The sequence below is a fragment of the Haematobia irritans genome, chromosome 3, assembly GCF_050003625.1.
Source record: "Haematobia irritans isolate KBUSLIRL chromosome 3, ASM5000362v1, whole genome shotgun sequence".
Taxonomy (NCBI): domain Eukaryota; kingdom Metazoa; phylum Arthropoda; class Insecta; order Diptera; family Muscidae; genus Haematobia; species Haematobia irritans.
Genome location: NC_134399.1, coordinates 4,021,311 through 4,048,940, shown reverse-complemented (window position 1 = coordinate 4,048,940; position 27,630 = coordinate 4,021,311). Strand labels below are relative to the sequence as shown.

Below are 27,630 nucleotides of genomic sequence, written 5' to 3'. Positions count from 1 at the left end.
ACTTTCGTTTTGGTATTAAGAGGAATTGAATTGGAACATAGTGTATGAGGATGCTCCAATGAGTGGTTAGCCTACGACAAATAATAATAATTCTAGAAAATAGGCGACTAACTTGTAATCACTGCTGTGTTCTAGCAAAATAGGCCTCTTAATCAAAATAATTTACACCCATCGTGTTTGGGAAGAAGAAGTGTTCTCAATATCGAATCTGAATGTAATAATGGACTCAGAACCCAGAGTCAATATAGTACTGGCACTCCATCCGTCCTTCGTCTGTTGCTATCTTTGCCATATCTGACATAGGAGGGCTGTTTACTACAACCCAATTTCCACAGTAATATTTCTTAATAAGTGGCATCAGATAAAAACTTATTTTTTTTTTAAGAAATATAGTATAAAATCTCTCTATTGAGATAATCCCTCTTGTTCGGTATTGACATTTAAATTACGTTGGGTTTCTTAAATCTATAGAATGTCATTGAAGGGACCCAATTGGATACCCTTAGCATTACATTTGGCATCAGAATGAACTAGTAACGATAGGGTGGCTACGAGGTACAATCGAGACAAGTAAAAAGTTTTGATTGTTTGTTTTCATTTATTTTTTATAATGAAAACATTTTAAATAAAAACGAATAAATTTAACACATAATTTTATGGGTACAATTAAAGAAAGCCAAACGCAAATAATTTAATTTAATAACAGCAAGACATATTGGGATCTTAAATTTATAAAATAAAGCAAAAGGATCAACTATATTTTTAATTTATTTATTTATTTATTCATTATAATACAAAAGCCTATTGGCCAATAACGTATTACAAAGCAACTATATACCTAAGTAATATAAAATAACAATTCCTTGTATAACAAAAAAAAAAAAAATATATATATATATATATATATATATATATATATATATATATATATATATATATATATATATATATATATATATATATATATATATATATATATATATATATATATATATATATATATATATATATATATATATATATATATATATATATATATATATATATATAAATTTATATATAAATAAATCAATAAGTGATAGATTCAGTCCTTTGACATTTTTCCATAAACACCCCACGAATAGCAAATTGCTACGAATCCAAAAGATAACTTATGAGAATTTTTATAAAATGTAACTTAACCTTTTCATTTTTGGGGACAAGCTTTCTTATATTTTTTTACATTACAATTGGACTTGATTTATTAGGACATCTGTTAGTTATTATTTTACATATTATTAACCCTCTTTAAAACGAAATGAGGTTGTTTTTAAGAAGAACGTATGATTTTCTCAGTGTAATGTGCTAACGACCAAGTAACGGGAAAAGTCTTTTGTGCCGATTTCAGCGTGAATATGTAATCTTTGTTATAATCATTCCATGATTTCAAAAAGCTTTCAAATAACTTTCGTTACTTTTTGACTCTTTGACGAAGAGAAGGAATATGATCACCTCAATCATGCTTCAAGAGCAAAATGTTATTTTTAGACGGAGAACATTGAAAAATTTTTTTCTCTTGAAACATATTTGAGGTGATCATATTCTTTCTCTGGGTATTGAGTGTGGTTGTTTCCGAAATTCTCTAACTGGCAAAGTTGTTTTGCGTCCCAAAATGTTTTTCAGTGGCTTTATCTCCTAACAGAAATACATGTAAAATTTCTTAGTTTTTCAAAGCTTCTCTAAGTGGTTTCACATAACAAATTGGGAGCTTCCTTGTTATTGAGCTAAATATTGAATAGGGCGGCACTTAAGAAAGAATCCCACCACTGTGGTACCACAATAGACTGAAGAGTTTAAGTGAGCTTAACATAACGGGCACAAACAAACATATCCTATCTTCATATCTTTGGATAAGTTATCTAGATATGTAATGTCAAATTTTGTTATTTATTCAACAGACATTTTGGAATATATTTCTTTATAGGGCCACCGAGTGTTTACGCTTAACATATCACATATCTGCCTTGTAACATATGCAGTTGATGTATTTGATCAGTTTTTTTATTGGTTGGTAAAAACTTGGCGATTTTCTTCTGTACGAAAACTATGCAAAGCCACATTAGAAGTTGTGCAAAGGATGCGTGATATACGCAAATGTATACATACTCGTATGTATTTCAATTCTAGTTTTTTGAGAGTTATCTTTTAGCTAAGAAGAGTTACTTCATTTCTTTTTTGTATGAAACTGGAAATTTGGACTTGTTTGGACAATATTTTGTTGTGGCAATATGTTTTGAGAATTTCAATAAAGCCTCAGGTTCATAAGCATATACTGAAATTGTGTCATCAATAGCATTTGGTTAAACATTCTGAAAACTCTTCTCTTTTTCATAAACACCTGCAATTATTGTGTCCGACATTAAAGATGTTAATGAACTCTCACGCCTTGGCCATGACTAGTTTTCCGAACAAAAACTATTCTTCTACAGCTAGATTTGGATGAAGTATTTTCCTTATATTATTTGTATATTGATTAAAAAATATTTGAGAGCCATCTAGCTATCACAGTAGGGTATCTTGATTGTAAATAAATAGGCTGATAACTGGTGTATCCTGCTCTATGTCTACAATTTGAATTATGTTGATTTTTTCCTGTTTGAACTTGGTTACATTCAAAACTGTGAGCATAATCAAATTGCAAGCAATGTCTAATCCAATATTTTATTATCTTTTGTGTATGTGATCTTGAGTGTATAATTCATAATGCATTTAGAGTGCATGGGGCATTATACACTCAAGAAAAATAAGAATTGATTAAAACAAAATTCTATCAATTTTAGCTGGCTAAATTTGGATCTATATAGCCAATCCGAAAGTGGTAAAGCAAATTCTTTTATTTCAGAAATTTAAAGCAAAAATAAATTTACGAAATTTTAGATTTAGGTTAGGTTAGGTGGCAGCCCGATGTATCAGGCTCACTTAGACTATTCAGTCCATTTTGATACCACATTGGTGAACTTCTCTCTTATCACTGAGTGATGCCCGATTCCATGTTAAGCTCAATGACAAGGGACCTCCTTTTTATAGCCGAGACCGAACTTAGAGAAGCTTTGAAACCCTCAGAAATGTCACCAGTATTACTGAGGTGGGATAATCCACCGCTGAAAAAATTTTTGGTGTTCGGTCGAAGCAGGAATCGAACCCACGACCTTGTGTATGCAACGAGGGCATGCTAACCATTGCACCACGGTGGCTCCCTAGATTTGTGCTTACTCTAAGGACATGAAGTGAAAATAAGATTTATCCAACAAATTAAGTACACTGAAAAAAACAGTGAACTCCCCAGGAAGAAAAATTTTGGTCAATTTTAGAAAATTTTAATTATTTTTTGAAAATTTTAATTAAATAATATTACAAACGCTGACATTACGCCGATATCACAAAAATAAGTAAATATTTTTCGACAAATTGAAGAAACATTTTTGACATAATTAATTTTTTTTCACTTTTTAAATAAAATGTTGTCGTTAAAAATTTCTAGAAGTTCTTTAGTAACATACAAAATTCAAGATGGGCGCATTTGTAGTAAAATTTGCAAAATTTAAAGAAATAATGAACTATTTTGTGAGAAGTTCGAATTTAGTAAATCTTTATGCTTCATTTGTATATAATTTTTTCCAGTTTTTTTAGTTCATTTAACTAACGTACGCAAAAAATTATTAGAGTAAAGGAAACTTTCTATAAACATAGTAATTCCAAGAACTGAAATAAAGTTAAATTGACTTTAGAGAAATAGAGGGTTCAACTTTTTTAGTGTACTTACTTATTATTTAATTATTTCAGAAAATTTTGAACTATTTTTATAATATTCTAAAATTGTTTAATTTTAGCTAAATTGTATCCACTTTGAAGTTTTGTATAATTCGGAAGATATTTTAACAAAATGTTAATACTTTTTTTCTTCCAAATATGATAGAAAGTTGAAACATTTTTGAAATTATTGAATGAGAAGATGAATATGTTTCATCACCGGCAAGAGCGAATTTCAATAGCCTTAAAATAGAAAATTACTCTTTTCAAATATAAATATATTTTATTTATATCTTATATCTTAAAATATTGTAAAATAAACCTGCATAATCTTCCATGACGGATTGACTTTAGAGAAGAGAATGTACTTAAATCGACATTATAGACATCAAATTTAAGAAACGCTCAGTTATTTTTTTATTTAAATTTTTAGTCCTTATATTTTATAATATGTTTTTTGTCATTATTTTTTTTATATTCTCTTTTAATAAAGAATAAGAGATAGTGAGAGAGTAAGTCTCTATGTCGAGTTAAAAAACGAAAGACTTAAGACACATATTTTTTTCTCTATAAGGAATAATGAAGAGAAATACAAAATTGAAACCAATTTTTTAACTAAATTTTTATCAAACCTATTTTTTGAGTGTTTCGAACTAATTACTATAATGCGCCTTCACATAGTTTATATTATAATATGATTTTTTTAGATGTTCTCTTTTAATAAAGAATAAGAGATAGTGAGAGTGTGAATCTCTATGTTGAGATAAAAACAAAAGACTTAAGACACACACTTTTGTCTTTAGAGGAGAAATTAAATATCAATGCCAAGTTTTTCAAAATTAAAGGAAGAATTTATTTTTCCAACAAAATTTTTATCAAACCTATTTCTTTGAGTGTTTTGAACTAATTACTATAATGCACCTTCACATAGCTTATCACCAAATCCATATGTTTGTTTGTTTGCCTTTCTTTTGCCTCTAACCTAGTCGTTGTTGTATGATTTTGGTATGTTTGCTCGATGGCGATTTTGGAATGGAAATTGCAAATGAAAATTTGTTGGTCATTCATGCTTTAAAATCCCCACCCCAAAACTCTTCTCAGCAGTAAAGCAAAAAAAAAAAAGAAACAAAACTATGAAGTTAGAGAAATGAATTAAAATAAAAACAAACCAAACTCCACAAAACATTGACTATCAACGATGTGGGGTAAAGGGATTGTGGAAAACAAAAGAAGAGGTATGTTGGATTTATGGTAGCTATGGCTATGGATTTTACAACATTGTTTGTTTCTTTTGTTGTTGTTGTAGTTATTTTGAATTAAGTTTGGTATGGTTTTGTTTTTGCTTTGAATGTTTAGGCTTTTAAACGCATACTGGTTTACGGATCAGGTTTAACATGGTCTTTGCGTGTATATTAATGGTGACTCTGGCAATCGCAATATACTCACACAGAATAGCATACAATAGCAACAACAATGGAAATAATTACAACGGTAATATCGAGAGACCTGCATATATTGGAGAGCATAGATATCATAGGATGTTATGAAGAATACATTGAATTGAGATATTTAAAAGAAAACACCTACGAAAAAGAAAATATTACAAAAAAAATAAAAGATCTACACTGAAAGAAAAAGTTTCTATATTTTGGCATAAGTTTACACTGAGAGAAGTTAGTAAATTAAATTAAGAATATTATTTGCCCGTAGGAGCATATTCTTGTAATTCTAAGACGATCTAGTGTTGTCCATCTGTCTGTTGTAAATTTCCAAAATTATTCGATACCTTTTCATCTATGATGTGCACAAAAGACAACGATACGTTTTACCGAGTCTATCAGAGAAACGTAGATTTTATATCATAGGGTTGTTTTTTATTTTTGGATATTTTGGCGGAGACTACGATTTTAGATTTTTCATAATTTCGGTGGAAATTTGGATTTTTTGAGGGTGATCGCGAATTTAGCTATTTGTCGCTCTAAGAGACATAGTATAGAAATTACGAGAAAAACAAGTTTTTTCATATAAAGATATCGATTTTTTCAGGATTTGATATTTTTAAGATTTTCATAGAATTTTGGATTTTGATCACGATTTAACTATTGTTCGTTTTTCATATGAAATTTCAATTTTTATTGGGATGTCGATGGAAATTTGGATTTTTTGGGGGTGATTACCAATTTCCTTTTCTTTGTTTCTTTAATGGTGTTATGGGCAAAAATATAAATACAGTCCAAATTCTGGAGAAGACAGCTGATTCAGATATCCACATCTCATCAGTTCTCTTTATTGGAAAAAATCTGATAGATATTGAACTTCAAACCCCCAATGAGCCTATCCTCATCAAATTTGGAACAGATTCGTTTTTTGTCTGCTGGCACCTTATGTTGGAACATGAGCTGTATTGAAATATAGCTCTATCGATTTATCATATGGCCCTCATTTAAACCAATTTCACTAGTTCACTTCTTTTGCCCAAGAAGGCGTAATTTTACTCCTTTTTCTAAGAGTTTTAAAAAAGTGTACCAAAAATGGTTCACATTGGTACGTTGTTTTTTTCTATTTTACCAAATTTGGAATCTGGAATTGTTTGAAAAGGGTAAGTTTTCCTACATGGTTGTCCTGAAGAGTTAAGTTTGCTTCCACAATCTCTTTCAAGTCGCTCTTGTCTGCGGTTTCTTTGCCGATTTTGTTTGCTATTAATTCGAAATTTTTCCATATATATTCACAATTTTATAATTAAAGGTAAATTACTAACAAATTAAGAACAATTTAAACTAAAACTTAACTTTCAAATCGAAAAATGTTGATTAGAAATTTCTTTATCGAGAAAGTTCTCTAAAAAAGAAAAATATCAGATCTATTCTAAAATTTAGGTTTAGGATTTTTTTAAATTTGTTTTCGTCCTGACAATCAAAGCATTCGATATTATAATATTATTTTAGATTCAGAATGAGATTCATTTCGTTACATCCTAATATATTACATATGCACATTACCCAAATACCTTGTGTGGAGAGTGTGATTGAAGTCGAAGTTTTATTCAATGCTTGCTGGCTTATTGTTGACTCTGAATACCTGAATGGCTGGCCGGCTCTAGTGAAATGGTCAAGTGAAGTTGGTATTGGATATAAGGCTGTGACGCTTCATTCAGTTGAAGAATACATGTCCACCAGTTAACAACCTGGGCAGCGGATAAACGCGTTTCACATTTATTACGAAGAGTGTCCCCACCAAATTATGTGCAAATACTAAAGAACAACAAAGCAAATGACTATATATCCATAAATTAAACAGGCCATTTCGATAATGTTTTAGATATACAAAAAAAAAGTAGAAAAGAATAGCATACCACCATTATTAGTGGTGGCAATGATGATGGTGATTTGGTGATGGTTATGGCCAATTAAAAAAGTATTAAAAACAATTGTTCGAATCTCATACATATGTGGATATGGTTCTATAGTGAAATTACTTTTATACAATAAAAAAAGTGAAGAGAACATAGACATCCGGTTTAGAGGAAATAAATAAAATACAAACTAATCTACATAAAGAATGTCTCTCGAAAGCTATAAAAATCTTGTGATAGATGATGAAAAGTTTTAGACACATTTGGATTTTCCATGAAAGTTGTTGAATTTTTAAGAGAATACAAGGACAATTTGTGAATGTTATACCATATTCCAAAGGTCTTATCGAAGGAATTGGAGTGTTTTAATTTATTATTGTGAAGTTTGGGTGCAGTCTAAAACTTTCACTACTGTGAGCGTAAGAGTTGCCTAACTCAACTTATAATAAGCCAATACATCCAGACCTACCGAAAGACGGACACACAAAACACGAAGAAAACTAAGAAAAACACAGAGGACAGACGGACATGTGTAGTCTGCTCACATCACAAATTGGTGCAAAACGTGATTGTTAATCATCATTATGATTAAACCTCCTCCTGTATTGTGCTATGCCATGGCTTCATTTATATGGAAGTGGCCTCTGAATGTGTAACAGAAACCAGTATCCAACGTTATTTAAACTTGCCACACGAACTCTTCTCAAGTGCATACACACAGCTTCCAGTTGGGCCAAACGGGGCCAAGAGTATCATCACCGGTTTTAAGTTTTTGGCCTCATCATGTCTGAAAGTCTACGATGTACCACTAAAGCACGCCACCACAACAGTAGCAATAGTTCGGGTGGAGTCAATCATCATCAACAACACCATACTATACCTCACAAATTTAGCAGTATTGTCAATAAAGTGGAATCTTTAATCCATAAAATGAACCATGATAAACATCATAATTCCCAGCACCAATCCAATGGCAAAGTCTCTCACAAAGAGAATAAAAAACTGAAGAGTCCTGCTGGTAAAAAGAAGTCCTCGGATTGTATAAAATGTGATTTGGAAAAATCTCAAAGTCTGGCCACCTCACTGGATTCCCTCAATAGTCCTATGGATAATCTAGAAAATAATGATAACGATCGTGATGATGACGTTGTTGATGGTAATTGTAATGAAGTTGAAACACAGGTTCGCCAAAATGGTCGTGATCAGTTTACAGATTCCGATGATGCTGAAATAGCTCACATAACGGGGACAACAGCAGTGCAAGTCCATAGGCGTATAGAATTGGATCAATTGACCGATGAGACCATACGTGAGTTCAATGAGCAATGTTCTTCACTCAGTCATGACATGGAATTCTATAATTCATGGCAAAATGAAGAGGAGCTGGAAAAACAGCAAAACCATTCGCAACAACAGCAACAGCGTGACAATTCTACACCAACATCGTCAAGGGAAAAAATCTCATCAACTCCACCATCATCATTGTCTTCGCATTCTCCATCTCCGCCCAAGTTGTCCGACACGAATAACAACAATTCCGAATGCTGTGACCATATGTCCGAGGATACCTCGGAATGGTTAGACAATCAAAATGGCGCATCACCTAAAGAACAAAGTAATTATGGTACCTTGGGTCGACGACCCTTAACTCATATCCAACAGATTGTCAATGATTTGACACAAAACACCGTATGTAAGAGTCCAGAGAATGGTAGTCTCATAAATCACAAAAGCCCGCCACACTGTACAGAATTGACTGCATATGCCCTCAATCAATTGCCTCAACAGCAGCAAATGCATTCAAATGCCAATGGAAGTGTTTCGAAAACTCGCCGTTCAAGCGTAGCCAGTAGTGGCTCAATGAGTCGCATGGAGACCATAGTGGAGGAACCAAGCGAAAATAAAATTTCAGTTAAAGAGATATTGCAACGTTTCGAAACAATGAACAAAAGTGAGGTAAAAATAAGTAAATTTAGAATTTAGATTGGTAATGTTATGAACTAGTGTTTATCGATGGGACTACTAAATGAATAAGTGAAAAGGTTACACAACCCAAAAACATGAAATTATTTATTTTATTTCGAAAATGGAATTGATAATATGATGCTAGAGTCAAATTTTCGAAAATTTCCAACATTACATCTAAAAGAATCAGAAAACAAAGTTTGGCCGAAAAAGCAATGAAAATGTTCTTTTTGGTTTCGGAAGTGATACAAAATAAGATCAGAAGCTGTGAAATTTACATGGGTTTGCCATTAGGCGGAGTTCGCGCCATCCTTTTACTTCGCATTAATTTATCAGATGTGATGCTATTTTAGTATTGCGGATTTTGTTTTGAAAAATTAAGAAAAATAAATTTAAAATATTTTTTCCTTACTCTTTTGGTTTCCCAAACATTTTTTTGGAAAGTGTATTATATTATATTGTATTACAATTTAAAATATGTATACATTTAAATTCAATTTAATTTTCTCTTCATTCGACCAATTTGGCAAAGGAAAGGTGTGTGTTAGTTGCTTATCAAGGTGAATGGGACACATTTCCTTCACATAGTAATTTTAATTTTATTCAATTGAATCCGCTCAATAATTCAGGATAGTTGTGTCCCCTTATAGTTTTACTTGGGAATTCTAGAAAACGGAGGTAATCGCTTTTGAGGCTAAGGGAAAAATTTTCGCCTCACGTTTGTAAACGCGGTTTGTAAAACTGTCTCGACTTTTCATTGATTTCTTGTGTATATCAGTGAATCCCTGTTTGTGTAGACTATCACGAAACTATGCCTCAACTTCCTTGAATTAGGCTTAAACCTCATCTTATACAACTCTGCAAATGTCTCATGGTTGCGCTTGTTATGTCCGTCCGTATGTCCATATATTATATATGCTATTCTTTCAACGCTATATCGTCTTAGGTATTGATTCTGAGTTGATTAAAATATCTCGTATAGAGTGTAGGTCCAATGTTTCCGTTTCACTCAATATGAAAAGCTTTAGATTTTGTTCGGAAACTCGATATTATTTAATGTCATAATTATTTCCTGACTACCTCTTACTCTTCAAACTCTACTCTCTATTTGCTTTATAGTATCTTTGGTTTCAGATTAACCTAAAATTTACAAATCCATGACACAATTTCCCAATCTAATGGGCTTTATTATATCTGCTCTACTCTTGTCCGGTCTCGTCACTTTTATTTAGTTTTAACTCTGCATCATTATCTTGACTTTTGTTTTTCACAAGTTGACTAAAATAAAAACAAACAATAAACTCGGTTAAATATCTAATTAGGCTAGCTTAAATGGCAAATCTCTAAAGGGTGTTGATGAAATGACACTAAAAATTAGGTAGCAACCCCGTTTCAACTCTCTTTCGCTTAAAAATGTATAATTAAATTAGAAATAATAAAACAAATTAAAATTTACATAATATGTTCAACTAATAATGTGTTGAGTTAAGGCCCTTTAAGCATTTTAAAAAGAGATACAATTAAATATGGTTGCTAATATTTCTCAGTCATATATAATTTGTGGTAACATGGGATGTAACAGAAGAAAGAAATATATTCCTTAGGGTATTTTCAGTAGCTGTTATTTTGGCTGCATGTGTCTTAAGTCTTTTGTTTTATAACATTTTAAGGAAATTGAATAAAGAAATTTTTTAAAGATTTGTAGTAAGATATTTTTATGTGGCTTTAGTTTCTAGCCATAGGGCACATATTTTGTAATATTTTAATTTAAAAAAAAGAAAACTACTAATAATAGATTTTCATAATGAAAAGAATTTAAAATAAATGATATTTAAACCAAAGATTCGCAAAATTCAAACATTGAATTCCATTGTATACATATTTGATTTATATATACTGGGAAAAGATCTAATTATTTAATTATTTGAATTCACACTAAAAAAAGTGAAACCTCCAGAGCACTAAAGCCAATTTAGGTTCATGCAAATTATTATATTTTAATTAAAATTTCTCCAATATGAGAAAGCTTCTTTGACATTAATAATTTTTTTTATACTTTTTTTACTTTTAGAGGAATAATAACCAGTCTAAAGCTCATATTTAAAACAAATTATTGGCAGTTTATCGAATGAATTTATACGGCAAAAGAATAGAAACATTTTTTCAACAAATGAAAAGAATAATTACGTTCAGTAAATTTTCTTGAATTTTTCGAAAAATTTGTACATAGTTTTGTTATATCGGCGTTTGTAATACAGTTTCGTTATAGTTTAGACAACTTTACCCATATTTTTCTGCCTGGAGGGTGATCTTCTGTTTTTGGTTGTATTAAAATTTATTGTGCTATATTTTATGGATCTAATTTTAGATATTATTTTACGATCATTTCCTCTTCCCTTCGTTTTTTCATTACTTAATACATTTTCTAGAATTTGTCGAAAAATATTTACATGTTTCAAATATAGTTCAAATTTATTAAAATTTTCCCACATTGTCCTGTCCACATTTTTCTTTCTGGTGGGTTCATTTTTTTCGAGTGTATTACAATTTTATTTGGTTTATTCTTATAGATCTAAGTTTAGATATTATTTTATGACCATATTCCCATCCCTTCGCTACACTGAAAAAAATATTGACCTAATATGAAAAAAATATTGACCTAATATGGAAGATTATGCAACTTAAATTTTAGGACTCCAAATTTACGCAATTCTACGCAAAATTCTTTAAAACAATGACATTTTAATTAAAAAAAGTTTATAATCCTTGCTTCAAACTTTTTTTCATTAAATTTAGGACACAAATCTTGAAATTTTGCGTCTCTCTGCTGAAGTTGTAAATCTTTGAAATAAGGCAAATTTTCATTAAAATAAAGAAAAAATCCCAATTTAAAGAAATCGTGTTTAACTCAATTGACATATTGAATTTAAGATAAAAACGCTTCAAATATAGGCTAAGACTTATTTTAAGGATTTGTATCTTTGGTTTAAAGTTTTTTTAGCATTAAGAAAACTGTTTTACTTTGAAGTACCTGGCATAATTTGGATTTTGGTGGAATTGGAATTTGTTTGTACATAAATATCTTTATTAATATATCGCAAAAGGAAAATAAAAACTCGATGAATGAGATCTGTATCCAATTTTAATTTTATTGATCCCAGATGTAAAGCCAGGAAGGTCCGTAAAAAATGTCTTTATTTTAAAGAAGTCGCATCTTTGGCTCGCAATCAGTACCAAAATCCTTAAGGGAAGATCTTTGGATCCAAGTAAACTTTTTTTTTTGAGTGTAGGCGTTATTTTCAAGAGATCTCGCTATTTTCAAGAGATTACGCCCTATGCCTTTCTTATTTAAAATTTTATGATTGAAAGCATTTCCATCAACTGTGATTGGCATATACTTCTTTTTAACCCTCGAGTTTCTAATCTTTTTTGCTCGACAGATAAAATCATTCAATTTATATCACACAGGCTATAAGAAAAAAGAAGATTTATATGGAAATTTTCACCATAACTAAAAAGTTTATTTTGTATTTTTTTTATTCAAATCATCTTTTTAATCGGGGTTTTAAAAAATTCTGGTTTAAATGAAAACAGTCTATGGAGGCTTGGGTATTAGAGGGTTAAGGTTTACTCCGTTTCTCTGGATGAATACTTATGTTTAGCTCCTCTATAGGATAGATTGTAAAATGTTTGTCAATCTATTTGTAATACGTTGAAATATCAATTTCAGAATTCTAAATTCTAAGAAAATCCAGAAAATGTCCAGTCTCTATACATTTTATGAAGGCTTGAATATGTAATGTAAGGTTTCAATGGCGGCATCTAGAGAGATCATTTTTGGTTCTGTTAAGCTATAACTATTTTGAGTCCATTTTTATTCATTGATATTCAGCAATAGAGCATAATCATTTATATGAAAATTATTCCTGAACATGTTGTATGGAGTTTTCCCTGATTTTTTTTTTATAAATTTCATATTTCTTTTCCACAAACATTCGTTAACGATAACAACTCTTTGGCGTAATTTTCATTAAAATATAGAACATAAATCTTACCTTGAACTCTATTTTATTCATTCTAGTTTAGTTGAGGTTCAATAGTTCATTTATGAAAGTTTTCATTTTTCAGTTTGAATTGCCTCATTGTTTTTGTTTTGTGAAAATCTCGGGCTCACGTATTAAATCTTTTGATGCTGTTACAATTTTTATGGGTCATAGAATATTCACGTAGCTAGACTCCATAGCATTTAAAGTTTATGCGTGAAAGTCTATAGACAGAAATATTATATGCTAGTGAATCACTATGACGGAGAGTAATTTTCAATCAAAACAAAACCAAATTTATATAAAAAACACTTGTTGTATTTTTTTTGAAAAATAATGAACGCATGAACAGACAGCTGGCCGCAGATATAATGGTCAAAGCATCATTCATGCGTTTTGCCTTCATATACGATACATTATTTTTTTTTTGTTAATTGTAAATTTTAATACGAAATACATAAATACTTTTAAGTATTTGTATATCATATTTATGAGAGTTTTATGGAGTAATGACCGCATTCGTATAGTCACTGAATGACTATAACAATGATTGCTATCACTTTAATGATAATTATAATGGTCATTACGAAGAAGAAGAAGATGATGATGATCAACATCATCCTCTTCGGTCATTTAAACATTTATCCCTGACCGTTCAGACATTTTGTTTTAATTGTTGTTGTGTTTAATATTTAGTTTGAGCTCTCCTCATGGCTATGCTAAGACTTTCTTTATTTTTGTTTTTCATTTTTTTTTTGGTTTATTGTTTTAAATAAAATTGTTTTATTTGTATTGCCATTTTGAGAAATTGTTAAGATGATTAATTGAGATTTTTTCCAATTCGAATGAAAAAAAAAACAATTTAGGTTTTTTTGGGGTGCATAATTAAAAGACCATAACTATCTATTTTTTTTTTTGTTTGTTTTGCTCGAGAAAATTGCATGAATTTTTGTGAGGTATTTCCCCCTATTGAAATAAAATCCAAATCTCAATTACCTCATGTGCAATAATTTTGTTTTTGAAAGTTTTGTATTTATTGCAATTTGAAATGGAAACAATTTTTTATGATCAAACTAATTGAATGTGGGGGTTTTTATGGTGTGGCGAAAAAATATGAAGCGCCCAATAATGATAATCTCTATTAGAGATGCAATTGGTAGAGTAGATTGGGTTTTTCAAATCACTAACATGGAGAAATATCATGCTTGGATATGTTTACCGTATTTACCCTAAAAAAATATTGTCGCAAGCACGGTTGCCACTCGTGTCAAAATTAATCTACCAAGATTTAAATAAAATTCTACGAAAAATGTACCAAATTAAAAAAATTTTATTTGGAAGTTTTTGATTAAATGTTTCTGGATAGTATGTAAAATTTTTTTTGTCTTTTTTTATTTTAGAACTTTTTCAGTATTTGCAATATTATATATTAATATCTCTCCTATTAAAGTCAATTTTATGGATGTATAAATATCCTTTGAATTTTAAATGTGTTGAATTTTAAAGGTTTTAACGATTTTACTTTTACCACCAAGGTAGTTACTAATTCTATAAAAAAGGGGAACTTACTTACAATGGACTGTGATAGTATCAACTAACACGAAAATTTAAATTTTTAGTGATATTGAATTTATTTAAAAATTTGTCAAAATTTTATATCATAGAAAATTTTGTCAAACTTTTATTTCTATAGAAAATTTTGTCAAACTTTTATTTCTATAGAAAATTTTGTCAAAATATTATTTCTTGTCAAAGTTTTAGTTCTATAGAAAATTTTGTCAAAATTTTATTTCTATTGAAAATTTTGGCAAAATTTATTTCTATAGAAAATTTTGTCAAAATTTTATTTCTATAGCATCAACTAACGCGAAAATTAAATTTTTTAATGATATTGAATTTTTGTGAAATTTTATTTCAATATTTCTATAGAAAAATTTATCAAACTTTTATTTCTAAAGAAAATGTTGTTAAAATTTTATTTCTATAGAAAATTTTGTCAAAATATTATTTCTTGTCAAAATTTTATTTCTATAGAAAATTTTGTCAAAGTTTTATTTCTATAGAAAATTTTGTCAAAATTTTACTTCCATTGAAAATTTTGTCAAAATTTTATTTCTACACAAAATTTTGTCAAAATCTTATTTCTATAGAAAATTTTGTCAAAATTTTTTTTTCTATAGAAAATAATGTCAAAATTTTATTTCTATAGAAAATTTTGTTAAAATTTTATGTCTATAGAAAATTTTGTCAAAATATTATTTCTTGTCAAAATTTTATTTCTAAAGAAAATTTTGTCAAAATTTTATTTCTATAGAAAATTTTGTCAAAATTTTATATCTACACAAAATTTTATCAAAATTTTATTTCTATAGAAAATATTGTTCAAATTGTATTTCTATAGTATCAACTAATGCGAAAATTAAATTTTTTAATGATATTGAATTTATTTAAAATTTTGTTTCAATATTTCTATAGAAAATTTTGTCAAAATTTTATTTCTATAGAACATTTTGTCAAAATTTTATTTCTATAGAAAATTTTGTCAAACTTTTATTTCTATAGAAAATTTTGTCAACATTTTATTTCTATAGAAAATTTTGTCAAAATATTATTTCTTGTCAAAGTTTTAGTTCTATAGAAAATTTTGTCAAAATTTTATTTATATTGAAAAATTTTGTCAAAATTTTATTTCTATAGAAAATTTTGTCAAAATTTTATTTCTACAGAAAATTTTCAAACTTTTATTTCTAAAGAAAATGTTGTTAAAATTTTATTTCTACAGAAAATTTTGTCAAAATATTATCTCTTGTCAAAATTTTAGTTCTATAGAAAATTTTGTCAAAATTTTATTTCTATAGAAAATTTTGTCCAAATTTTACTTCCATTGAAAATTTTGTCAAAATTTTATTTTTATTTAAAATTTTGTCAAAATTTTATTTCATAGAATATTCTGTCAAACTTTTATTTCTATAGAAAATTTTGTCAAAATTTTCATCAATATTTATTTCTACAGAAAATTTTGTCAAAATTTTATTTCTATAGAAAGTTTTGACAAAATTTTATTTCTATAGAAAATTTTGTTAAAATTTTACTTCTATAGAAAGTAATGTCAAATTTTATTTTTATAGAAAATTTTGTCAAAATATTATTTCTATAGAAAATTTTATTTTATTTATTTTAATTTATTCGTTTTGTTTTATTGTTGGCTTCTCTTCAATCGTTATTGTTGTTTTTTTTTTTGATCTCAGCTTAAAGCCATGCATTGACTAAACTTATTTATTTTTTTTATTTATTTTAATTTATTTTAATTTTATTTCTATTGAAAATTTTGTAAAAATTTTATTTCTACAGAAAATTTTGTCAACATTTTATTTCTGTAGAAAATTTTGTCAAAATTTTATTAAAATTTTATTTCAATAGTATCAACTAACGCGAAAATTAAATTTTTTAATGATATTGAATTTATTTAATTTTTTTTAAATACTTCTATAGTAAATTTTGTCAAACATTTATTTCTATAGAAAATTTTGTCAAAAATTTATTTTTATAGAAAAATTTATCAAAATTTTACTTCTATAGCAAATTTTGTCAAACATTTATTTCTATAGAAAATTTTGTCAAAAATTTTATTTTTATAGAAAATTTTGTTAAAATTTTATTTCTATAGAAAATTTTGTCAAAATTTTATTTCTTGTCAAAATTTTATTTCTGTAGAAAATTTTTTCCAATTTTTTTTTTCTATTGAAAATTTTGTCAAAATTTTATTTCTATAGACAATTTTGTCAAAATTTATTTCTATAGGAAATTTTTGTAAAACTTTTATTTCTATGGAAAATTTTGTTAAAATTTTATTTCTATAGAAAATTTTGTTAAAATTTTTTAGAAAACTTTGTCATATAGTTCCTAAATAAGACAAACCAGACTATTCATAGGTCTTTCTCTCTCACTTTAGGTCCCATCCCAATGTGCGTTTTATAAAACAAAATATTTTTATAGTTGTCATCGGAGATTAGTATAACATATTGTTATGACAAAAATAACATACGTATGTGTAATGTAGACAGAGAGAGAGACCACAACTTCATAAGAGATCGACCCCCTGTGGCTAAAAATACTAACACTGGCCATCAATACTCCTGAAACCTGAGTTTAACAGCAGGTGTCGATATCTGGACATGTTTGACAATTTGGGGAGGCAAGAAACTAGGAAATTGAACATAAAATCTAATATAAACCAAAATGGAAAGGCATATTTTGGTGTAATTATCATCACCGTCAGACCACTCTTGGCAGTACACAAGTGTTTGAAAAATGCTATGCCAATTAACGGTCAAATAAAAACATTTTTCAACTAAATTACAATGACGATGGTATTTGATGGCGGTTAATTTTTGATTTAACACTCAATATTAAAAAACAAAATGTACGAATATTTTCCTATTAAATTACGCGGTAGGCATTTGGTGAAGTATCTTGGCCAGCCATCAATAACATTTGACTTGGGTGTCAACTGGTTCGGTCATATAGAGAATGGTAGACCACTGCAATATCAAGGTTAAGCTATGGCCAAACAAAGCCATACGATGAGATGAAAAACAATGCAATTGCACTAAGTTTGGCTAGAAATGTAAAAAAATATTTAAATTCAGTAAGGCGTTTGATTTATTTGGCCACAAATTGTGCTTTCATTTCGATCTCTATTTAGTATGCCTTAACATTGGCAATGCCCGGGAGTGTTATGTTCGGTAACGCCTTTGTTTATCGATCATGCCATAACACTTTCACGTTGTAATCAAATTTATGGTGAGCAATTATGAAATTACAATTTTTTTTGTCATACATTGGAAGTTTCCATGAATTTGAAAAATCATAAAAGACAGATAACATACCAACTAAAATTGTCATCGAAATACATAGCTCCATATTTAAACTTGGATTTTTGTAACATTTCAGACACAATCGAAAGCTTCCACTTTGTCATCGGGTGTGCGAGCCGCTGCACAAACCCTTAATGTACCCATTGAACGTTTGGAGTCCCGACAATCCAATCATCGTGAAGTCATACATTCCAGTTCCAATAATGGTCATAATATGACCAACACCAGTCCACATCATCAACAAATGCGTAATGCCTCGTCACCCATGATGACAGGATCCTATGAGGATACTCATCATCATATGCAACATCAGTCCCAGCAAAAGGAACAACAACAACAGCAGATACATCATAATAGTAATCGAGGTGAACAAAGTTCCAGGGCCGAAGTTCATTCCCGCTCTGAAATGCATTCTTCCCGCTCTATGCATCACAACAGTAGTATGCATGATTCAATGGATCATCATCATGGGCCAGTAGCAACGGGTCAGGGACATCACTATAATGGCCATAATGAGGATGATGATCGAGAACACTATGGAGGTGGAGAACATCATCAGCAATACACCAAGCAACAAAGTTATCTACATTCCGGCCGAAAATTATCCAGTCAACAGTATCATGGACCAGGGGGCCTGCCTCCCCGAGAGCAAGCTCCTTTAGTACCAAATCATCTTAATCAACAGAATTTGGATGCTAACTATATGGCAGAAGATCAACATAATGGAGGTGGTTCCACATCGCCATCGGTTACCCGTTATTCATTGTTACAATTTGCCATGCAACATTTTAGGAATGAGTAAGTTTCCCGGGGTATTTAAGATATTTCCCAAACACGGATATAAATAATTTCCAAAATTTTATTGTTTTTTTTTTACTTTTCAGTCAAATCTCAGATTCTCGTTCTCATGGTCGTGAATCTTCGGAACGTTCTTCAAACCGTTCCTATGCCGAACTGGTGAAGTGGCAAGGCCTTCCCATTCGCATGCCTTTGTTGCGTTTACCCAATGATTTGGCTCCCTTAGCTTTAGAATGTTTTGAGTGTATATTGTGTTATTGTGGTGATATACCCATGGATCCCGAGCTAACCGAGGTTAAATGTGTTTACACGGTGCTAATGGTGAGTGGTTAAAGCAAGAGATTTCCTTTTTTATAATTTATGTATAAAAAAAATTATTTTATTTTTATAAAATTTTATTAATGGACGAAAATGTCCCGACGCTCTTTTCAGCATTGTCATAAATATTTGGCATTACGCGATGAAGTCTATTGCCAGTTAATGAAACAAACAACTGCCAATCGTTCACCCTGTCCCGATTCCACCCAGCGTGGTTGGCGTTTACTCAGTATTTTAGCAGCATACTTTGGCTGTTCCGATGCCTTGAGGCCTTATCTATTGGAGCATCTGACATCAGCAGCCTCTGATCGCCGGCGTTCGTGTCATGGTACTGCTGCTGTTTGCCTAACAAATCTTCGTAAAACAGCTCGATGTGGTGGTCGTAAAAATGTTCCCAGTGTGGAAGAGGTTACAGCTGTGTCGGCTGGTCGATCAGCTAGGCGACAAATCTATCGTTTGCCTGGTGGAGCCGAGCGGGTGGTTAATACGCGTTGCTCTACAGTTGTGGCAGATGTTATAGCCGAACTATGTGCTCTCTTGGGTATTGAATCTGAAACCGAACAACAAGAATTCTCTTTGTATTGTATAGTCCAAGGAGATGCCTTTACCATGCCCTTGGCAGCAGATGAATATATTTTGGATGTTACCACAGAGTTATTGAAATCAGGCCAACCATTCTATCTGATATTCTGTCGTTCAGTCTGGCACTATCCACTGAAAAGAGATCCTGTTCCCACACCATTATATGTGGAGGTTCTATTCAATCAAGTGGCTCCGGATTATTTGGAAGGTTTACTATTGGAATTACCTGGCAATGGAGTTCCGCCACCAGATGTTGTTCGAGATATGGCTCGCATAGCGGCCCTTTTACATAGAGCTGCCGATCTAAGTCATGTACCAGCCATGAAGGAAATTAAATTCCTATTACCTAAACCAGCTTTAGGTATTAGAGAAATAAGGCCAGCCCAATGGGTGGGTCTAGTCCAATCGGCTTGGCCACAAATCGCCAATTTAAGTCCGGGCCAGGTGAAGGCCCAATTTTTGAATGTCTTATCGGCATGGCCTTTATTCGGTAGTAGTTTCTTTGCCGTGAAACGTATATGGGCCGAAGAGGGTCCTCATGTCGATGACGGTCCCTTGTGGAGGGATTTAATATTGGCCCTAAATCGTAGGGGTGTTTTATTCCTGGATCCCAATACACATGAAACAATGCAACATTGGCCATTTATGGAGGTCATATCAACAAGAAAGGTAGGTTTTAAATTGGGGTAATATACACACAAAAAATAGGGAAAGATATTGGAGAAAATAAACAAAAATAAAAAGGAATGAAATTATCTTGTTTAATAAACTAAAATTAAATAATAAGTTCATGTTTTTTCAAGCTCGAGGTCTTTTTTAAATATTTTATTTATTTTTCCCAATATTTCGCGATTACGATATTGATTCGCTTCCTAAGGGGTCTACAATAGATTTATAGAAACTACATTTCATAAATATCACACTATTAAACATTTTATAATTTAAATAAGTCTAAATATTAATTACATTTAGTTAATAATTTAAGGTATTATAAAAAAATAATATAATTGTATAAAAATCGAACTGAGAATTATATTATTTTATAATACTATTTTTATTAACTAAAAATTAATAAAAGGTCGACCGAAAATTAAATAAAAATCTAATAATAAATAAAATGTAAATAGAAAATAATGAAATGAAAATTTATTATAAACTAAAATAAGCAATAAATTTTAAATTTGTATTGAAAAAAAATGGGTAATTCCCCCATGTTCCAATATTCGGAATTGCAAATCGTATAATTTTTGTTTGGTGACATTTTCTTAACCCAAAACAAAATGTTGTTAATGAGAAATATTATTTTGTTTTGTTTTTTTTTTATTTTAATATTTTTATTGTTTGTTTTGTTTTATTTTTTTATTTTATTTATTTTGTGATTTTTTTATATTTTATTGTAATTTATATTTTCCCTTTTTTATTCCACTAGGTCCGCTCCGAGGATGGCGCATTGTTCTTGGACATGAAAGTGGGCAATCTGATGCAGCAACGTGTCATACGGGTCCAAACCGAACAGGCTCATGAGATATCGCGTTTGGTACGCCAATACATAACCATGGCTCAAATTAGTCAACGTGACAAAAGGGATGTTGTCAATTAATTACTAAATTAATTCTATTTTGTAATTTTTAAATTAGTCTAAAACAAAAAATAAATATATATATATAAAAATCTTTAAGAGAATTATTATTTATAAACACAATACACTTACAATATTTTTGCTTTAATTATATACATGGCTCTCAGCTGTTACCAATTTGTTTTGATTTTTTTTATTGTAATTTTCTTATGCTTGTCAAAATTTGAGAAAATTTTAAAATAACTTGAATATTTAAGGCCATATTTTCTACATTTTCCATGAAATTTCAACAACAACAAAAATGTTAAAGTGCAATTGAAAAGTTTAGAAAAACGAGTTTTTAGATTTTTTTCTAAAAAATATATAAATTTCTATCTAAATATATTCTATTATATAATATATAAATACAATACATAATCCTATTTACTTGTATTTTATAAGAACAAAAAAAAAATAATTACAACAAAATATATGTTTTATTATATGTACGTGAATAAATTAATGTTTCTTTATTTACTTTTGGGTGAACGATGTAGAATTCGAGACCTCTTTATCGAACATCTGAACGGGGAAGGTTTCCTTTTTACTTGATACCATAGCCTGCTTCGCCTCAATATCTGTTTAATTGGACAGATTTACTTGACATTTTAGGGGGTTTCCCATTTTTGGAAGGAGATTAAACAATTTACTCTAAATTTTCTGAAAATAAGGAAAGAATTCCCCTGGGCTTTTCTTTCTCACTTCAAACTAACTGATAAGCTTTGACGGGGGTTATGTGACAAAGAGGTACCATGAAAAAATATTGTCACAAGCACAAAGACCTTACAATACGAATGCCATTTTTCTTAGCATAGAAGACGCATTTCTATGACAAAAAAAATATTGTTTATTTGAGCAAAAGTCGATTAATTTTTCACTGAAGGCGTTTTATACTTAGAGTTAGAGGATTCAACTTTAAAATGGGTATTTTTATATAGAGACCATTTCTTTGAGCTGAGGTTGGTTTTAATACATCTCAAAAATTCTTTCAATAGTAATTAATACTAATCTCTAAATTCTATATTTTTGTATCTTGGCACAAAGCTAAAAGCCGTTCAATAGTACACTAAAACAATCCGTACTTGGATCAAAGGATTTTGACCTTCCCTTAAGGATTTAGTATTGATTCCGAGCCAAAGATGCGGCTTCTTTATTTAAATCTAGGCTTCGGGATTCATATCGAAATTTCATTCTCATTTTGCGATATATTAACAAAGTAATCACCTAAAAATAAAGGCCAGTTAAAAATCTCAATTATCAAAATAAAAAATTTTTCATCAAAAAACTTTAAACTAATGCAATAAAATCCTCAAAAAGTCTTAGTCTCTATATTTGAAGCGTTTTTATCTTAAAGCCTAAGATTCAATATCTCAGTTAATTTAAAGATGATTTCTTTAAATCTAAATTTTTTTCTTAACTTTAAGGAAATTTTACCTAACTTCGATGACATTCTACTGTAAATTTTTTAAACAAATACTATAAACTTTCTTCTAATTAAAAATTCATTATTCTAAAGAAATTTGTCCTTAATATTGTGTAAATTGTGTGACTAAATTTAGGTTTGCTTTTCTTAATTTAGAAAAAAAAACTATGAAACAAAATCGTCAAAATAAGTCATAGTCTATATTTATAGCGTTTTTATCTTAAAGCCTAAGATTCAATATCTCAGTTAATTTAAAGATGATTTCTTTAAATCAAAATTGTTTTCTTTACTTTAAGAAAATTTTATCTTACTTCGATGACATTCGAATGTAACGGAGGGACGCGATTTGTGTCCCAAATTTAATGAAAAAAAAAAATTGTACCAAATACTATAAACTTTTTTTAATTAAAATTTCATTATTTTAAAGAAATTTGTCCTTAATATTGTGTACATTTTGTGACGTAAATTTAGGTTGCCATAATCTTTCATAATAGGAAAATTGTTTTTTTTCAGTGTAGCCTTTGTGCAAATTCTTGTTTTTTTTTTAATTCTAAAAAAATTCTAAGTAAAGGCAAAATCTTGTGTTCTTACGTTCTTTGTATCTATACTCAAAAAATTTAAATCAACGATTTTATACTTCTCTTAACAATTTTTGTATGAATTTCGAGCCAAAAATGATTTTATAAAATGAAAACATTTTTAAGGGCTATCTAGCTTTAAATATAGCTTATATAAATTTAAAATTTGGATACATATTTATTTAACGAATTTTAGTTCTCTTTTTGCGATATAATATATAAAGATATATACCAACAAATGTCAGCTCAAAAATCTACATTTAAACAGATGCTTCAAAGCAAAATATGTTTTCTTAATTAAAACAAGTATATACGGCCGTAAGTTCGGCCAGGCCGAATCTTATGTAACCTCCACCATGGATTGCGTAGAAACTTCTACGAAAGACTGTCATCCACAAATTTCATCTCACATGGTTGTTAAATATCATATACTACCACCACGTACCAAATTTCAACCATATCGGATGAATTTTGCTTCTCCAAAAGGCACCGGAGGTCAAATCTGGGGATCGGTTTATATGGGAGCTATATATTATTATGGACTGATGGGAACCAATTCCTGCATGGTTGTTGGATACCCTATACTAACATCACGTACCAAATTTCAACCGAATGGGAAGAATTTTGCTCTTCCAAGGTGCTCCGGAGGTCAAATCTGGGGATCGGTTTATATGGGGCCTATATATAATTATGGACCGATATCGATCAATTTTTGCACGGGTGTTTGAGGCCATATATTAACATCATGTACCAAATTTCAACTGAATCAGATAAATTTTGGTCTTCCAAGAGGCTCCGGAGGTCAAATCTGGGGATCGGTTTATATGGGGGCTATATATAATTATGGACCGCTGTGAACCAATTTTTTCATGATTGTTAGAGACCATATACTACCACCATGTACCAAATTTCAGCCGGATCGGATGAAATTTGCTTCTCTTAGAGTCTCCGCAAGCCAAATCGGGGGATCGGTTTATATGGGGGCTATATATAAATATGGACCGATATGGACCAATTTTTGCATGGTTGTTAGAGACCATATACTAACACCATGTACCACCAGACGGGCGGACGGACGGACGGACGGACGGACGGACATGCTCAGATCGACTCAGAATTTCACCACGACCCAGAATATATATACTCTATGGGGTCTTAGAGCAATATTTCGATGTGTTACAAACGGAATGACAAAGTTAATATACCCCCCATCCTATGGTGGAGGGTATAAAAATTGAATCATAGATTCAAAATCCTCAAAATAAGTATTAGCCTATGATTGAAGTTTTTTATCTTTAATCCAATTTTCATCTTTGAAGATAATTTCTTATATCAAAAATGTTTTTATTTACTTTAAGGGAAATTTACATAACTTCAAAGACATACGAGTTCAACGAGGGATGCAAATTTCAAAGATTCGTGTCCAAAATTTAAAGAAAACAATTCTAAAAATAAGTTAATAAACTTACTTTTGATTAAAATTTCTTTATTCTATTTATTCTAAAGAAATATTTCCTTAATATTGTGTAACTTGGGTATCCTAAAATTAGGGTTGCATGTATTTTTGGGGGTATTTTTACTTACTCTCAATAGCATTTCCATTTTCTTGAAATATAAACTCAATTTTTTCCATTTGCATAACAAATTCAATTAAATTTCATTTTATTTCTCAGTTTTTCTTTTGTTTTATTTTACAATTTATTAAGCTAAAGTGTGAAAAAATTTCGCTTTAATAATTATCTGGTTTAACTTTTGTTTGTTTTCTTTTTTTTACATTTTTGTATTATTTACGAATTAAGTTTTATTTTTGTTTTCTTGTTTGTATATTAAAAAATTATAAATACAATATTATGAGGCCTTTTCTTCTGAGGAAATGAGAAAATTATTAAAGAAAAAATTGAGATAAATAATTTTTAATGACTGGGGAAGGGGTTATGTTAAAAAAATCAAATACAAATGATGAGAGGGGAATAAATATTGTAGAATATTGTTTTTTTTTTTTGAGTGTTTTAGTTTTGTTTTTCTTTATAAAGATAATGATCTCAAAGATGTATTTTGTGGGATTTAGTTTTATTCTTTTCTTCTTGAGACATAAGATTAAAGGTTATTGTGCATTTGTTCTTGTTTGTTTGTTTTGGGATCATGTTAGTATATTTTTTTAACTTATTTCTTATTTCGTTTTCTGTTTTCTTGTTTTACTTCTGGTTTTTTATCTTCTTTTTGTATTTCTTTAGAGAAAAAAAGAGAGATAGATTAGTTTAGAAATTACAGGCATTTTTTTTCATTTAAATATTCTCTTTCGTTTCATGTTTATGGCTTTCTGTTATGTAAAATACAAATGTTAATTAAACTTAGTTTTAATTTTAAATAAATGTAAAAAAAAACAAGTTGTCTTTCTTCAGTTTGTGGTTTTGCCTTTGGTTTTCTGTAAGTTATGGATTCATATAAAATCTTTTTAAAGTATTTTGTTTTCTCTGTTTTTGTTTTGTAAAAAAGATTCAAACTTAACAATTTTCTTTTTAGTTTATTATTTTGTTTTATTTTGTTCTCGTTAATAAACTCTGTTGAAGTGTGTTAAGAATAACAATATATGATTATTGGAACGTAATAACGTAACATAATGCCATGTAAACTTAACATGTTGGAGGGAGAGTATATGTAAGAGTGAGATATGAAATGTTGTTTAAAGAGGAGTTAGCTTGTAATGTAAATATGAATAACACGAAATGAAATATTCTAGGGAAATAGAGAATGAGAGAGATAGAGTTTTGTTTAAGGTACTATAATATGTGTTGGGGGAGGGTTTGGTATATGTATGAGTGTTTTGTAGAAAGGTCTTCTAGACAAACATAAACAATTTCGTAATTTCCTTTTCCTAAAGAATATTGCTAATAGAAGGTTTCCTTATAAAATTCCTATAAAAATAAAATATGGGGAAAAAATATTCTTTCATATTTAATTTGGGAATTATAAACAACAGAATTGGAAATAATAATTATCTCTAATACTTCTCTAGTATAGCCGGGGAAGTTGCTATATTTTAGAGTAGTAATGGACCATAATATTTCAAACTAGTAAATAAACCGTTGTTTTTTGTCTGTTTTTCTCTACTAAATTAAAAAAAAAATTATATTATTTTTAATTTACTTTATATAAATCCTAAAGCTTTTATTTCTTCTACACAATGCATTATCTTAAAGAGAAGTGAAAATATTGAACGATAGAGCGAGCTTTTCTTCTACGTTAGAACGTTATGATCGGATGGCTTTGATTGTTTGTATTGATTTGCGGTCTATTGGAAACAGTAATTTGGGGCCATATTCTTTGGTTATTGATAGTTTGTGTATAATTTATACAAATGTCTCTTGGTTTTGCTTACTTTCTGGTAAAGCGTATGCAATGGCAAAATAAATTTAATTTATGTCAGTGGTTCTTTCGTTTTATTTTCGCTTCTTGTTGTTTAATGAATCTGTCTGTCTATTATCAGCTGGCATAATTTTTGTTTTATTTGTTTGTGGTTTGTTTAACGATCTCAGTCTATTATTTATTTTGGTTTTTAAATTTTGTTATTTTTTTGTTTGCATTTACTGATTAATTTTACTTCTTGTTGTTAGCTTCATTTATTTTAATTTAATTAATCTTTTATATATTTTCTTTTGTCTTTTTTTTGGTTTATAATCAATTGCTTATGTTTTTTAAAAGCTATTTGGATGGAAATATTTTGTTATCTTGTATTTATTTCACATAAATGTTCATAGCAAAAAATATTCTTTTCAGGAAAAATTGTTTATTTTTGTTAATTTAATTGATTAGTTGTTTTGTGTGTCTGTGTGTGTTTTATCTTTTGTTATAAAAAAAAAATCAGTTAGAATAGACAGAGATAGTTAGAGAGATTTCAATGTAATATGGAGTGAAAAAGGGAGACAGAGTTATTACGTTAGTTATCTAAGAGGAAGAGATTGTTAGATAAAAAGCTTAATGTTTCCTATGGACTTTTATATATATATGTGGGCGCGGTTTCGGGGGGTGGGAGTTTTAAGTGCAAAGGACGCTGCATGCTTTACTGTATTTCTATAATGCTCTTCTATTTTGATCTGTAGACTATGGTATTTTTTAACATCTTCTATTAGCCATATCCATGTAAAGATGAGATATAATTTATTGAAAAAAAAAAAACAAATAAAAAATAATAAATAAAACAGCCTTTTCTGCGAGTTTTTAAAATAAAGATCAAGTCTAAAATTCTTTGGGAGAATCTATTTAATATCTAAAGGAAATGTTAATAAC

At 29.4% G+C, this 27,630-nt stretch overlaps 1 protein-coding gene across 2 annotated transcripts in view; it reads left to right on the top strand.

Annotated features, from left to right (window-relative positions):
• The window catches only part of Myo10A (unconventional myosin 10A), a 48,968-nt gene extending 27,581 nt beyond the window's left edge, over positions 1-21,387 (top strand). For both annotated transcript variants that reach the window (XM_075299949.1, XM_075299948.1), the window contains 4 exons: positions 18,103-18,824; positions 18,911-19,145; positions 19,257-20,393; positions 21,154-21,387. In XM_075299949.1, the coding sequence (XP_075156064.1) occupies positions 18,103-18,824; positions 18,911-19,145; positions 19,257-20,393; positions 21,154-21,324 (2,265 nt within the window). In that variant the 3' untranslated portion in view covers positions 21,325-21,387. The remainder of the gene's footprint in view (positions 1-18,102; positions 18,825-18,910; positions 19,146-19,256; positions 20,394-21,153) is intronic.
• The last annotated feature ends 6,243 nt before the right edge of the window (positions 21,388-27,630 follow it).